This window comes from Suncus etruscus, chromosome 15, assembly GCF_024139225.1.
Source record: "Suncus etruscus isolate mSunEtr1 chromosome 15, mSunEtr1.pri.cur, whole genome shotgun sequence".
NCBI classification, from domain to species: Eukaryota; Metazoa; Chordata; class Mammalia; order Eulipotyphla; family Soricidae; genus Suncus; species Suncus etruscus.
In genome coordinates, this window is record NC_064862.1 from 92,847,125 (window position 1) to 92,862,987 (window position 15,863).

General features: G+C 48.8%; 2 protein-coding genes and 1 non-coding gene across 3 annotated transcripts; all 3 read right to left on the reverse strand.

Moving 5' to 3' along the window:
* Nucleotides 1-1,234: 1,234 nt before the first annotated feature.
* LOC126030230 (olfactory receptor 1361-like) lies at nt 1,235-2,173 on the reverse strand. Its single transcript, XM_049788401.1, has one exon. It carries the CDS (start codon nt 2,171-2,173, stop codon nt 1,235-1,237), a length of 939 nt encoding a protein of 312 aa, XP_049644358.1.
* An 8,761-nt stretch (nt 2,174-10,934) lies between these two features.
* LOC126030231 (olfactory receptor 2Z1) lies at nt 10,935-11,972 on the reverse strand. The gene has a single exon (XM_049788402.1). It carries the CDS (start codon nt 11,970-11,972, stop codon nt 10,935-10,937), a length of 1,038 nt encoding a protein of 345 aa, XP_049644359.1.
* A 3,364-nt stretch (nt 11,973-15,336) lies between these two features.
* Nucleotides 15,337-15,443, reverse strand: LOC126031568 (U6 spliceosomal RNA). The gene has a single exon (XR_007503401.1). It is a non-coding gene; the product is annotated as a U6 spliceosomal RNA (small nuclear RNA).
* Between the last annotated feature and the right edge of the window lie 420 nt (nt 15,444-15,863).

The following is a 15,863-nucleotide window of genomic DNA, read 5'->3' on the forward strand; positions in this document are numbered from 1 at the left end:
TTCACCACTCTGCTGTGGAATGTGAAAACTCAATGGTCTTGTGACCCCCCCAGGACCCTCTGAAGTCCAGTGAGGACCCCTGGCAGTTGGTTCTTACCTACAAAGCTAAGACTTCCTGACTTCATCTCTATTAACTCTCCCCAGAGATCAGGGGTCCATTTTCATGGTCTCAGCAAGGGGACTGTGTTTTTGGTTAGAACAGATGGGCTGAAAGGCACTTAGATATGCAGAAGGCTAGTTCCAATGGTTGTCAACTAAAAATGAGGAAAATGCAGAAAGTTCAAGGATACAAAGATTATGAATTATAAAGACTCAAGGATTCTGAGTGGAAAAGAATTTAGATATGAGCCTTAGAGCTGGAACATTCTAGAAATAACAAGAACTACTAGAAACAACTAGACCCTAAAAACAACTAAACTGCTAGAAACAATCTGACACCAGAAACAACTTGAACTACAGTGCTTCAGATTCATTACTTCTAAAGAAAAGTAGAAACCTCTGAAAATTCATGATTCTGAAACTCTGCTTTTTAGCCTCTGTTGGAGCAGAATGGGCCCTTTTGGTGTGACCTGAACCCAGTTCATGTTACCAGGACAAGGATCTTTCTGTCAATCAGTGGCATTGGGGCCTCAATTTAGAATTTTGTTTGTTCTTTGCTGCTCTCTCTCTTTCTTCTATCTCACAGTCCTGGAAATGAGTGTGCCTGGTGTTAGAAACTCCAGAAACAGTGTTGAAGTGTAGAATAAAAATAAAAAATTAAAATATTTCATGATTTGGGTGAGACCTCCTTGGCACTATTTTTTAACTCCTCAGGTGAATGAGCCTGATGAATCAGGGTAGCAGTGGAGAAATAATACAACAGCAGTCAGGAAGATTCATTGGAGCCAACTCGCTTTATTTCTCACGGCCTTTCTATGCCATGTGCTTTTTCCATCTGTCCTGTACTCTCACTGTCCTGTGCTGCCTATGCCCTGTGCTTTCTCTCTCTCTAGCCCAGCACTTTTTCTTTATTATTCAGAACCCCACCCTGGTAATCCAGTTGGGCTTTTACATACCAAAAGAAGAGGTTTGGGAGACAGGAAGTTGGGGAAAGGGTTACATTGGAGAACAGATTAATAAGTAAATGACATGGATATAAATTAATTTTACTTGATACATTTCTAAGATCAGTTCATGTTGAGATACTTAGAGTGAATATCTATCTTTAAAATAATTTTAAATAATTGCAAGTTCACTAAGTAAAAGCCAGTTTCCTGCTGAACAGGGCTCTCAGGGCTGCCTTCATATCCTTGTTTCGAATACTATAGATGAAGGGGTTCATCATTGGAGTGACTGCGGTGTACATCACTGCCCCAACCGTGTCTTTCTGGGCCGTGTGGGAGGATGTGGGGCTGAAATACACCCCAATGAGGGTCCCATAGAACAGGGACACAACGGAGAGGTGGGAGCCACAAGTGGAAAATGCCTTCTGCTTGCCTGTCCTGGACGGGATCCTCAGCACAGCTGCGAAGATGAGCGTGTAGGAGACCAGGATGCCCACGAAGGGGAAAAACAGAGGAATGGCACCCACGGTGTTCAGCAGGGCATAGTTGAGGAAGGGGTCAGAGCAGGTCAGTTTGAGCAAAGCATTGAGGTCACAGAAGAAATTTGGGACTTCTCTGTGGGTGCAGAAGGAGAGACGGGTCAGTGCTATGGCATTGGTCAGGGCATTCCCCAAAGCTGTGCTCCAGGATGCAACCATGAGGAGGCTGCAGAGCTGTGGAGTCACGGATGTGGTGTAGTGCAGGGGGTGGCAGATGGCCTCGTAGCGGTCATAGGCCATGACACCCAGTAGGATGCTGTCAAGACCAACAAACAGGATGAAGAAGAAGGTCTGGGTCAGGCAACCAGCGTACGGGATCCCCCTGCGGCCCGTGACGTGGTTCACCAGCATCTTGGGGACGGTGGTGGTGGTGCAGCAGATGTCCACGAAGGCCAGGTTGGCCAGAAAGAAGTACATGGGGGTGTGGAGCCGGGCGTCGGTGACGATGGCCAGGATGATGAGCAGGTTCCCCAGCCCCGTGACCAGGTACATGCTCAGGAAGAGGAGGAACAGCAGCTGTTCCTCTCTGGGGTCCTCGGTGAGCCCCAAGAGGATGAACTCAGAGACCTCAGTGAGGTTTTCCCCTTTCATGGCCAACCTGGATCCAGGAGAAAGGCGGCATGACATGGGGAAATCTGTCCATGCCTGTTACTGCAGTCCTGTCGTTAGTCAACATTAAGCAAACCTAATGCTTTGTACCTAAGTTACCTGTATATGTATGTCCCCCTCTCTGGGTGTATCACCCGAACAGAGGAGAAGCCCAACCTGGAAATGGGAGTGTAGCAAGGCAGGGAGATGACCTTCAAGTGTGTCCTTGGGCCAGTACCCAGAGATGGGCTGTGGCAACGCCTGGCTGCATCCTCTGAGTGATGAACGATGAATGACTCATTCTCTTTGCAATCCTGCAAGCGTCACTTCCCTGGGGTTCCCAGAGTGGGAAACTTCCGGTCTGAACCCTCACTCCCTAATTCTATTCAGTCTCATAGTATCATCTCACTGGATCTTGTTAGAATCCAGCCAGATGCCAAAGCACCTCAACATGTCATTTCCTGCATTATCCAAAGCACCTGGGATTGCCCAAGGTGGAACCAAAGCCAAAACTGCCTCACCAGTAGGCACCTGAGTTATTGTCCGCAGGTGAGTCCAGTCTTACCAACACCCTGATGGTACCTTCTGCTAACAATTAGAGTGACCATGTAAGTGATGATGTATGTGTTGAGTTGGCTTATGCTATTGTCGTGAGTCATGCCCCGAGTGTGACTTTTCACGCACATGGCAATTGTCTGACTCTGTCAGAGATGGATCTCTGAAGTGATCTGTGCTCTACCAGATTGCCCAAATACTGGGTTGGTCTAACTATTTAAAACACTGTTGCTTTCTTCTTTCTTTCTTTCTTTCTTTCTTTCTTTCTTTCTTTCTTTCTTTCTTTCTTTCTTTCTTTCTTTCTTTCTTTCTTTCTTTCTTTCTTTCTTTCTTTCTTTCTTTCTTCTTTCTTTCTTTCTTTCTTTCTTTCTTTCTTTCTTTCTTTCTTTCTTTCTTTCTTTCTTTCTTTCTTTCTTTCTTAATTTTGACTTGGGGCCACACTCAGTGGTGCTCAGGAATCACTTTTGGTAGGCGTGGGGACCATATGGGACGCTGGGGATTGAGCCTGGCTTGTCTGCATGCAAGATGAACACCGTCCTGCTGTGCTATTGCTCCAGCCCCTAAATTTAATTTTTTGAGCCACACCTGACCATGCTCAAAGGCTATTTCTGTCTCTGCACTCAGCAATTACTGACTGTACTCCATATGGGGGACCATATGGAATGCCAGATATCAAAGCCAGGTCAGTTGCATGCAAGGCAAATGCCTCTCTATGCTATTTCCCTGGTCATCAAGGATCACTTCTGATGGGATTGGGTGACCATATGGGATGCCAGAGATCGAACCAGGGTTGACCACATGCAAGGCCTAGTCACTCTATTATTGCTCAGGCTTCTCTAAATTTAATTTTATCCTAAAACATTGAAAGAAAAAAGGGGGATTGGAGCGATAGCACAGCATCAGGGTATTTGCCTTGCACGCAGTCGACATGAGATGGACTTGGGTTCATTCCCCAGCATCTCATATGGTCCCCTGAGACTGCCAGGAGTAACTGAGGGCTTCTGGGCGTGGCCCCAAAACAAAACAACAAAACAAACTAAAAACAAAATATCGAAAGAAATCAGGAGAATAGTGAGTGAAGCTTAGGTTCCTTCCTTCCTTCCTTCCTTCCTTCCTTCCTTCCTTCCTTCCTTCCTTCCTTCCTTCCTTCCTTCCTTCCTTCCTTCCTTCCTTCCTTCCTTCCTTCCTTCCTTCCTTCCTTCCTTCCTTCTTTTTGGTGGGGGAGCCACACCTAGCTATTCTTGGGGGTTACTCCTGACTCTGTGTTCAGGAATTAACTTCTAGTACACTTGGAAGAACCATATAGGATGCTGGTGATCAAACCCGAGTTTGTGCCTGCAAGACAAATGCCCTCTGTGCTGTACTGTCTCTCTAGTCCTCAGGTAATATTTTAATGTTCCTATTAGCTACCATGACCAGTGCCCCTTCATACTGAGGAGAAGAGAGGCCATTGAGATTTATAGTGATTACAGCTGGGTCACATGTGAACTTGCCCCCAAGTCAGAGTAATCTGGTATAATCTTACCATCAAATACAATTTTGTGCTAATTATAACAGCCCAATTAAGTCATTCAGATAAAAGCATTTGTAAATTAAACATGTATTTGGAACTAAGACAGCATGGTAATTTATTTAAGAAAGAAACACTAGGGGCCGGAGAGATAGCATAGAGGTAAAGTGTTTGCCTTGAATGCAGAAGGACAGTGGTTCGAATCCCGGCATCCCATGTGGTCGCCTGAGCCTGCCAGGAGCCATTTCTGAGTGTAGAGCCAGGAGTAACCCCTGAGCACTGTGTGTGACCCAAAAATAAAAAAAAAGAAAACACTATCCTAAAAGACCCCTCCCCCTAATCTTGGTGCTTCTTTTTCCCTTGGGGCGCACTGACCTGGGGTGAAAATGGTTTCTCTGAGTCACAAAGAGGACCCTGCTGCCTGCCTGCCTGCCTGTCTGTCTTTGTTTCCTGACACTGTGTCAACAGAGCTATCCTAGGACCAGCACTGACACTTCTATACTTCTGGGTCTTTATCCAAAGAAAACGAAGGTATCAAGCTGCATTGCTAGATATCACACCAAGCAGCACCATAAATGTATTTTTCCAAGACACAGAAGCAATCAGAATTCCTATTGACAGATTGATACATACACACATATATACACACACCTCCCTGCCACACACACACATATATAATATATATTATATATATACAGAGAGAAAGGTTAGCATAGATGCATGAATTTGTGTATACTTATATAATATAGGCACACAATAGTATATTAGTCGCCCTGCCCTTTGGATGGGATCCAGTCTTGAAAAAGAGTTGGGAAGTACATGTGGACACTTTGCATCTTTATATACATATATATATGTGTGTGTGTGTATATATATATATATATATATGTAAACAATGAACCAGGGCTGGAGCAATAGCACAACCAGGAAACTTGCTTTGCATACAGCCAACCCGGGTTTAATCTGGCATCCTATAGTCCCTTCTGAGCCTGCCAAGAATAATTTCTGAGCCAGGAAGAACTCCTGAGTGCCACTCAAAACAGAACAGAATGAAATAACAACCGAAAAAGTTTTTAAAATGCAGACTGAGCTTGGAGTAATAGCACAGCTGGAAGGTCCTTGCCTTGCATGTGGCTGATCTGGGTTCAATCCCTGGTATCCCACAGGGGTCCCTGAGCACCTCCAGGAGTGATTCCTGAGTGCAGAGCCAGGACTAAACACTGAGCACCACTGGGTGTGACCCAAAAATTACAAAAGAAAAAGAAAAAAAGAAAAACCCAAACTACGGACTACCCATTGTGGTGCTTGGGGTCCAGAGGCTACTTCCTCAAACAGAGCATCAGTTGGACCATGAAATTCAGCTCTTCTCAACCTGGTAGCACTTGGGGGGGGGGTGGCCAGGGCAATCCCCAGTAGTCCTTGGACACCACGTGGCATTAGGGGCCGGGCTCAGGTGTGACCTGTCATTGAGTCACCTCCCTGACCTGTTTTCCTTCTTGGGTCAGAAGTCAAGCTTGTATTGTGTTGTGTTGTGCTGAAAGCTCCTACCCTGTCTGCTTGTCACACATCACAGACACACCTGCACAAGCTCCCCTCAGGACTGTCAGGATAGGACTGGGCTGTGAGCCTCTGCTCTGGCCATGATCCCGGGACCCTGTTGCTTCCTAGTTGAGGGTCCAGATATGTCTCTGGATGTCACACCTTTCTTTTTCTGCAGGGAGGGCACACCTGGTGATGTTTATGGCTTACTTCTGTCTCTGCACTCAGGAATTGTTCCTGGCAGACCCAGGCAATCCTATGGGATGTCAGGGATGGAACACTTTTCAGCCACATGCAAGACCAATGCCTTCCCCACTGTGCTATCCTCCAGGCCTTGGATGACCTACAATCCCCACACATTGTGCCCCCCTCCTGTTGTGCTCCCGCTGACCTCACTGTCACCCAGGAAGAGATGCAGGGGCATTCACACCTACACCCAACAGTCCAGCTGACCTACCACTCTCCTCCCAACTCGCTAGCAGATTCTATCTGGCCCCTGGGAGGACACATCTGCCCCTTCTCTGCTTTCCGCCTGAGCTCTGGGCCGGCCCCTCTGGGTCGCCCTCCACAAGGCACTGCTGGAGGGAGCTCACCTGCCTCTTTTCTGCTGCTGATAACCCTGAAGAGCTCGGAGCGAACCCCCCTCACCTACTTCTTGGGAGTCTGCAACATGCCGCAGGCTTTCAGCTGATTCTGCTCCATTAGCCTTTAAGATTGTCTGTCTGTCTGTCTGTCTGTCTGTCTCTCTCTCTCACACACACACACACACACACACACACACACACACACACACACACACACACACAGCTGCCTCCATTTCTAGGAGGGAGAAGCAAGGAGAAAATCATCCACCACAGTGTCTCTTGACTCGACCCTTCCCAACTCAGGAGCTGGACCTAGGTACTCATCTTTCCCCGAAGGGCTCCCTGTCCCCCCTCACCAGTGTAGGTGTCTGCAGGAGGATGGGGACGGCTCTTCCTGGGAGCGTCCAGGGCTGAATTGGAGAAGCAGCAGCGTCTGGTCTCACAGGTGCATCTCGAGAACATGGCGGTGCCCGATTTACCCTCCGCCCTTGCTCCTCGGGCTCCGTCCCCTGAGCCTTGTTAAGACTCCAGCTAATTGTCCCCCATACTGTCCCTCTGCGCCCGAGAGTGGGGCGATCCAATTCACTCAGGGCATCTTCCTCTGCCAAGAATCTGGGTGATGATTCCAGGCCTTTGGGGGACCTCTCGGGGGATGTTAGAGCAATATTTCCATCTTGCCGGATTCTGAGCAGGTCTGCACCCTGCTTCCCTTTGCTGGCATCTAGGTATCCTATACTCACTTATTTTGTTTGTTTATTTTTGGGCCACACCAAGCGGTACTCGGGGGTTATTCCTGCACTTAGGAATCTCTCCTGGCAGGCTTGGGGGCCCTATGGAATGCTGGGAGTCAAACTCGGATTGGTTGCATAGAAGGCAAACACCCTCCCCTCTGTGCTATCACTCCAGCCCCTACACTCATTATATATATAATTTTTGTTTTTTGGGCCACACCCTGTGATGCTCAGGGTTTACTTCTAGCTCTGTGCTCAGAAATAGCTCCTGGCTTGGGGGACCATATGGGACGCCAGGGGATCAAACCTCGGTCCGTCCTGGGTCAGCCCTGTGCAAGATAAATGCCCTACCGCTGCGCCACCACTCCAGCCCCATTGTTTTATATATTTTTTAAGTTGAGGGAAGGTCCTATAACAAAGCCCATTGTTGGATGAAAAAGTGACCAGCGCTGTCCTGTTTAGAACATTCAGAATCATAGACAGCCCCATAGTCTGTTCCCTTCAGATGTGTTACATCCCCTCAAAATAGCACCAGGGTCAGTCCCTCCTGCCCTCTCCAGCCCCAGACCTGCACTTCCTATTGGCGGAGGGGCCATTCTGGGCATATTATCTCCAGGAAATCCCACATGGGGAACCCTTGTATGTCTTGGGGGGGGGCCTGGGAGTAAAGGCTTCATCCTTTGGAGGGGGATGAAGAATATTCCTTGTGTGGTCATGGAAGAGGGTGGAGTATAAACCTGTACTGGGGAGAACATGGGTGACTGCCCCCCATCACTTGTGGGCAGAGCAGGACTTGGTCCTCAAAGTTGTCTTAGATCCAGCAGAGATGTGACAGCTAAAGTCTCCTCAGTTGGGGAACATTCTACTCAATAACAACTGGGGGGGGGGGGGTTGGGGGCCATGCCTGGCAGTGCTCAGGGGTTTCTCTTGGTTCTGAGCTCAGACATTATTCCTGGCGGTGCTTGGGGGACCCACTAGGATGTTGGGGATCGAACCTAGATCTGTTGTGTGCAGAGCAAACTCCTTCCTTGCTGTGCTATTGCTCTGGTCCCATTAATAACAATTTCTTTAAGCCTTTATTGGTGTCTGTTTCATGGCTTTCCTTTTCTTTTCTTCGGAGCCAAATTTTCCTCTTACTCTTTTTTTTTTATTTTAGCGCTTCATTTTTTTTATTCCCTCAAAAATTTCCTGGTCACTGTTTTCATTCCTTTATCTCAATTTTATGCCCCCAGAATTACCTAGTAAGGACCAGGGAAGGGGAGGGGAGGGGACTCCCAGACTTAATGCTTGGAGAAAGAAGTAACTGGGCCTTACTGGAACCAATGGCGAAAAATATTGTGTTTTGAGAATCTCAAGGAGAATGCACTTCACATACAATTTAAATGGTCAAAATTCAGTATGGCACATATGAATCCCAATTATTGCTTTGGGAAGAAGAGAGAGTGAATGAGAGAGAGAGGTGGGGGGTGGGTGGGAAATGTCTGCCCCAGAGGCAGGCAGGGGGAAGGATAGGATAGGAGGGAAACTAGGAACATTGGTAATGGGAAATGTGCCCCAGTTTAGGATGTTGGTTGGACATTATATGACTGAAACTCAACCATGAACCACTTTGTAACTGTGAATAAAAAGCCCAACTGCATTATGAACAACCTTGTAACCACAGTGTTTAAATAAAGTCATTAAGATAAAAAGATGTGGTATGGCTACTCAGCCATGAGGGAAGATAATCCTAGATTTTACCTTAACAACAGACAGACTTGTGGGGGGATCATGCTAAGAAAAACAAGTAGGAGACGAATAAAGGTGGAATTTCTTTACTCACATGTGGTCAAAAGCAAAATGAAAACTTTGTATTCTGACCATTCAACCAAGGCTCCCCAAAGGGAGGTGGAGGGAAAGGGTGAAGGTGGAGGATGAGAGAGAGATATTGGCACTTTAGTAATGCACGTAGTCAGTAACATTTCCCCCTAAAACATGGAAGTATGATCAGCATTTTAAAAATAAGTATGATCAGCATTTTAAAAATAAAATAGGGACCTAAAATATTACTGTGAAAGATTTGTGGATTCACTTTGGTCAAAATAAAAATTATTATAAAAAATAAAACAGGGGCCAAAGTGATAGCACAGAGTGGAGGGTGTTTGCCTTGCATATAGCTGATGTAGGGTCAATCTCCAACACCCTGAGCATCACCAGGAGTAACCCCCAGAGCTGTGCCAGGTGTGGCCTCAAAACTAAACATTAAAATAAAAATAGAAACATGCACTGCATAAATAAAAGATGGCACTGAGCAAAGCTTTCCCCTACAATGTATAATATTTCTGCATGTCAATTGGCACCTGCCATTTCAAAATTATTAGGATTCGTATCAGCTCCGCCGTTGTCTGCTAAAGAAAAATATGGCTCTGATGCACCAACCAAAGATCTGCAAAGTCCAAGAACAGGGTGGCAGAACTGTCCCTGGAGACCCGAAGAGAAGCCGGACTCACAGTCTGTCCCAGACGATCCGACTTTCAATCATGAGATGTCATGAACTGTCACCATCTTCCGTTTGTTGTGATTAAATCAGAAGAAAGAATTTGTGTCTGGACTGAGTAGCCAGCGGGGTAATAGTTCCCTCGTCTGTCAGCACAGAAGCACCAAACAACATCAGGTCAGTCCAGGGATCACCAGGGGTCACCAATACAAATCCACTTCCCATTGGGATTTCAGGGGCTTTATCCCAAACTCGTCTCTCTTCATACAACATGTGCCAGAAGCAGTAGCACAGAGGGGAGGACATTTGCCTTGCATGTGGCCAACCTGTGTTCACTCCCTGGCATCCTATAGGGTCCTCCAAGCCTGCCAGGAGTAACTTCTGAGTGCAGAGCCAAGAGTAACCCCTGAGTGCTGCTGAGTGTGGCCCCAAAAGAAAAAAAAATTAACCAAAGGGATATGAAAAAAAGGGGAGGACATTAGACCCAGTTACTGTCCAAAATATTCAGAAGCTGGCTCCACAAACCACAGCTGTAGGCATGAAACAGACATTTTCCCACTGCTTAAAAGACTAAAAAGGTCCGTCCTGGGGCCAGAGCAATAGTACAGCAGGGAGAGTATTTACCTTGCACACAGCCAACCTGGGTTTGATCCCTGGCATCCCATTGGGTCCTTGGAGTATTCCAAGAGTGATTCCTGACTACAGAACCAGGAGTAACCCCAGAGCACCACTGGGTGTAACTTCGAAATGAAAGGAAGGAAGGAAGGAAGGAAGGAAGGAAGGAAGGAAGGAAGGAAGGAAGGAAGGAAGAAAGGAAGGAAGGAAGGAAGGAAGAAAGGAAGGAAGGAAGGAAGGAAGGAAGGAAGGAAGGAAGGAAGGAGGAAGGAAGGAAGGACCATGTGAAGGAGAAAGGAAGGAAGGAAGAAGGAAGGAAGGAAGGAAGAAGGAAGAAGGAAGGAAGGACCATGTGAAGGAGAAAGGAAGGAAGGAAGAAAGGAGGAAGGAAGGAAGAAGGAAGAAAGGACCATGTGAAGGAGAAAGGAAGGAGAAAGGAAGGAGGAAGAAAGGAAGAAAGGAAGGAAGAACCATGTGAAGGAGAAAGGAAGAAGAAAGGAGGGAAGGAAGGAAGGAAGGAAGGAAGAAAGGAAGGAAGGAAGGAAGGAAGGAAGGACCATGTGAAGGTGAAAGGAAGAAAGGAGGGAAGAAAGGAAGGAAGGAAGGAAGGAAGGAAGGAAGGACCATGTGAAGGTGAAAGGAAGAAAGGAGGGAAGGAAGGAAGGAAGGAAGGAAGGACGGAAGGAAGGAAGGAAGGAAGGAAGGAAGGAAGGAAGGAAGGAAGGAAGGAAGGAAGGAAGGACCATGTGCGCCATCATCTCTTGGCCCTGAGCGCCGCCCGGCCCAGCACCTTGGCCAGGGCCGCCCGCACCTCCCTGTTCCTCAGGCTGTAGATGAGTGGGTTGAGCGTGGGGGTGACCAGGCTGTAGAAGAGCGACACCACGTCGTCCTGCTGGGGGGTGTGGTAGGTGCCGGGGACCATGTAGATGAACACAGCGGCGCCGTAGAAGAGCCCCACGACGGCCAGGTGCGAGGAGCAGGTGGCGAAGGCCTTGTGCCGGGCCTCGGCCGACCTCATGCGCACCACGGCCGCCAGCACGTGGCCGTAGGAGCTGAAGACCAGCGACAGGGGCAGCAGCAGGATGGCCACCCCGGAGACGGACAGGGCCAGCTCGAAGGGGGCCACGTCGGTGCAGGCCAGCCTGAGCAGCGCGGGCAGCTCGCAGAAGAAGTGCTGCACGGCGCGCTCGGCGCCGAAAGGGATGTGCAGGGCCACGGCGGTGAGGACCGAGGCCACCAGCAGCCCCGAGGCCCAGGAGGCGGCCGCCATGAGCAGGGACAGCCGGGGCGTCATGCGCAGCGCGTAGTGCAGAGGGTGGCACACGGCCACGTAGCGGTCGTAGGACATGAGGGACAGCAGGACGCCCTCGGAGACGCCCATGAGCATCAGGCAGAACATCTGCGCCATGCAGCCGGCCCGGGAGATGGAGTGATCGCCGCGGGCCACGACGGCCAGCATCTTGGGGATGGTGACCAGCGGGAAGCCGATGTCCAGCAGGGACAGCTGGCTCAGCAGGAAGTACATGGCCGTGTGCAGCCGGGCATCGACGCGGATGAGGAGCAGGAGGACGGCGTTGCCCAGCAGGCCCGCCGAGAACACGGTCGCCACCAGGGCCAGCAGGGGTGGGGGGGCCGCCGAGTGGCCGAAGAGCCCCGTGAGCGTGAAGCCAGGGTCGGCCGACTGGTTCCAGGGCCCCATCCGAGAGGCACACACGTCGTCACCCTGCCGGGGCTGCGGGAGTCTTGGCAAGGGGCAGATGGGGGGTGAGGGAGTTTCAGGTTCCTCTGCCATTGCCATTGCCATGGGCTGGGTGTGGTGGGGTCCTGGGGGCTCTGGGGTCATGGATGGATTTGGGCTGTAGAGAGAGGGGGGAAATATATGATGTCACACGAGGGCCAGAGGAGGGCATCTGTTTGCCTGGCATGCGGCCAACCTGGGTCCTATCCCTGGAGTCCTATAGCATCCCCTGAGCCTACCAGGGGTGATTCCTGAGTGCAGAGCCAGGAGGGACCCCTGAGAACTGCTGGATGTGGCCCCAAAACTAATATTATATATATATCTGTATATATACATATAAAATATATATATATTAATGATGAGTTGATCATACCTGCTCCATCCAGAGGCAAGTTCCTTCTCTCTTCTGCCTGTGGACTCCCATTAGGGATGTTGACAATAGAGAGACACAGTTTGGGTTGTTACAACTCAGGGGGGGGTGATCTGGGAATTAGGGGGTTCAGTCCAGAGATGCAGCTTTGGACCACCACCAAGGATGTGACCATCTCTGAGTTTGTTTGTTTGTTTGGTTGGTTTTGGGCCACATCTGGTGGTGCTCAGGGCTGACTCCTGACTCTGTGCTCAGGAATCACTCCTGGCAAGCTCAGGGGATGCTCTGGGATGCTGGGGATCGAGCCCGGGTTGGCAAATGCCCTCCCCACTGTGATATCCTCCAGCCCCAACTGTCTTCCATTTTTAAGTGTACCCCATTAAGGAAACTGTCAGAGAAACTACTTGATTCTTCTCTGATCTTCCACCTTTCGCGTGGAGCCTGTGAGAGGCAGAGGCCACTGAGGACATGAGCTTCGTCTCTGCAGATTCCTCTATGAGCTGAGTTTCATGAGCACCCAAAATAAATGTTCTCAGAAAGAGAACAATCACGCTGTATCTGTGCTTCTGTATAGAGACGGTTTTGCTCATTAATCTTGATCCTTTGGAGACAACTCGAAGCCCTTCTGGACCTCATGGCAAGTCCCCAAGCACACACTATACACGTTTCTCCTGTCGCCCAGATGCCCTCCCTGCCCCTTAAAGGGAGCTGAGTCCTAGGAAACATTCCCTCTGTCTTGTCCACTCTTAAGTATCCCAAAGAGGGGACCAGAGTGGGAACACAGTGGGAGGGCATTTGCTTTGATCCCAGCATCCCATAGGGTCCCGGAGCACCGCCAGAACAGAGTCCTGGGTGCCGAGTCAGGGGAAGCCCTGAGCAGTGTCGGGGGTGGCTAATTTTATTTTAAAGACTAAGAGGCCAGATAGTTCCATCCACATGGATTTTGCAGGGCTCTGAACCACACGGCCATCACCCCCGGACCATTTGCTGAGGGGAGAGAATCTGCTTGGGAGATCTCTGAAATGATCATATGCATTGGGGAGGGGGCTTCAGGGACATGGAGAGTGAAGTTGGGACTGACCTAAGTTTTATTTTTTTGGTGGGGGACACATCCAGAAGTACGTTTGTGTCCATCTCTCAACCATGCACGGGCTCTACTGGTCTTTCTATAGAGCCCCTGGCTCCAGGGACACTGGCAGTCCCACTTCTTTCTCTTTCTTGCTCTCTCTCTTGTCTCTCTCGAGTCTCTCTCCCTCCCTCCCCCGCTCCTGCAAACACCTGTGTGGATTCACACTCACCATCATCCTGCCAATGAAATACTATGACCTCAGCAAGGCGGCATCTTCCTCACTCTTGTGTCCCCTTTCGGGTCGTGCCTCCGCCCTCAGAGTTCTCAGCAGTCAGTGCCAACCCGTGCCAGTGCCAGAGACCGACTCCTCTGTCCTCCTGCTCCGTCTTCCCGGGCAGCCTCCCCAGAGCCAGGCTAAATGAACTGCTCTGAGTTCACGAGAATCCTGTGAGGGAGGGAGGCGCCAGGGGACCCGTTGCATCAGAGAGAGCTGCTGCTCCTAGACCCCTTTGCCAGGGGAAGTTGGCAGCTTTGGGAGCCAAAGTCGCCTTGGGACCAGAGACATCCCTGGAGGGACCAGGAGGTGTTTGTGTCTGTCTCGGGACATGGGAAGCACTGGGGCAGATGTTTAAACTTGCCAGAGGTTGCATGAAACTGCTACAATGCAGAATTCCTGGGTTGCTCTCTTCTGGGACAAAAGGTCCAGAGAATCCTTATTTTTTTTTTTGAAATAGTTATTCATATGCACAAAACTTAACACATATGTCTTAGTTATTTTCTAGTTACTTTATTTAAAAACCATGGTTACAGGCTTATTCACAATACAGTTAGGTCCCTCCCCAAATAAAGTTATTCATGATTGTGCTTCAGTCACAGTGTCCAACACCCTTCATCAGGGGGCAGCTCTCATCTCGATCCTTCTCCACTTCTTCTGAAGGAAGAAACAGGGCTTTGCCATGAAAATGGGCAAGATTTCTGCTTCTTTGCGCTCCATGTTTGAGGCTTGTCCTTCTCCTGCGTGAGAGCCTGTCACTCCATTCAATGAAATTACAGTCTAATTTCTTCTCATAACAGACAGAGTGAGGAGAGAAGGTAGGAGGGGGTGAAGAAGGGACCTGAGGTGTCATAGGACATAGAGGGGCTATGGACATAGGCACATAGAGAGGCATTTGGTGGTGATGATGCACAGAGACTTCATAAATTTATGCCACAAACTTTCACACTATTGTCACCACATCTCCACTAATAGGAGGTTTCCAGAAGCACTGGGCAGTGAGTGGGAGGAGGAAAAAAATCATTCTGGAGTGTCTTCCCTTTCCAATCACTACAGTCATGTGGGTGTTTGAAGTTTTTCTTTAAAAAAGATTTAATTTGGGAGTTCCCAGAAAGGAGAGAGAAACATTCAAGTGCTCAAGACAGAGTGGAGACTTCTACAAAGGCAGAGAAAACCCAAGTACACAAGCCAGAGTTAAACTATGGAAGCAGGGGTCAGAGTGATAGAGAAGAGGGTGCTTGCCTTGTATGTAGCTGATCCAGGTTTTATCGCCAGCATCCCATAGGGTCCCCTGATCCTGTTGAGCAAAAGGGCCAGGAGTAACCCCTGAGCACCTCTAGGTGTGGGCACTCCAAACCAAAAAAATATGGGGGCCAGAGCAATAGCCTAGTGAGATGTCTATGAATCTGGTTGTATCTCTGATATTCCATAGGGTCTCCTGAGCACTGCCAGGTATGGCCCAAAAGAAAACAAAAAATATATAGAAGCATAAAAAGTTCACATCTCAAGAGGGAAGACACAGATGATATGGTGCTGGATTGACAACATGCATGTGCTATGTGGGTGGTTTTCATGACAGCATCCTGGAGGTGGGCATTGAACCCCCCCTCAGAGCATCTGCTAAGTCAGTGGTCTTGCTGGAGTTCAAGTCAGAATGTTCCCCATACTAAATAGGTATAATCCTAATTGTCTATCTTCTTTTTTTTAAAATATGGAACGCTTCACGAATTTGCGTGTCATCCTTGCGCAAGGGCCATGCTAATCTTCTCTGTATCGTTCCAATTTTAGTATATGTGCTGCCGAAGAGAGCACCTAATTGTCTATCTTCTTATGTAGCAGCAATTTCCCCCATTTTTTTTAACATGTCTTGTAGGGAATTCTAGTAGGTAAGTTTCTTTAGTGTTTTGAGTTCATGTTAGAACCAGGTTATAGGGCTTGTTGGGCTTGTTATCTTTGCACCCATATGCACCAATAGTACCTTGTGGCATTGTTCCTTTTGCATAGGCACATTAAAATGAGGAAATCTGGGGCTGGAGAGATAGCCCAGTGGTAGGGCATTTGCTTTGCACACGGCTGACCCAGGATGGACCTGGGTTTGATTCCTGGCATCCCATATGATACCCCCAAGGCTACCAGGGGAAATTTCCAAGCCCAGAGCTAGGATTAACCCCTGAGTGCCTCTGGGTGTGACCCCAAAACAACAACAACAAAATGGAGGTGGGGAATCTTACA

What these genes read in the sequence shown, in the direction of transcription:
- LOC126030230 (XM_049788401.1), bottom strand. Translation starts at nt 2,173, where the DNA reads ATGAAAGGGGAAAACCTCACTGAGGTCTCTGAGTTCATCCTCTTGGGG.
- LOC126030231 (XM_049788402.1), bottom strand. Translation starts at nt 11,972, where the DNA reads ATGGCAGAGGAACCTGAAACTCCCTCACCCCCCATCTGCCCCTTGCCA.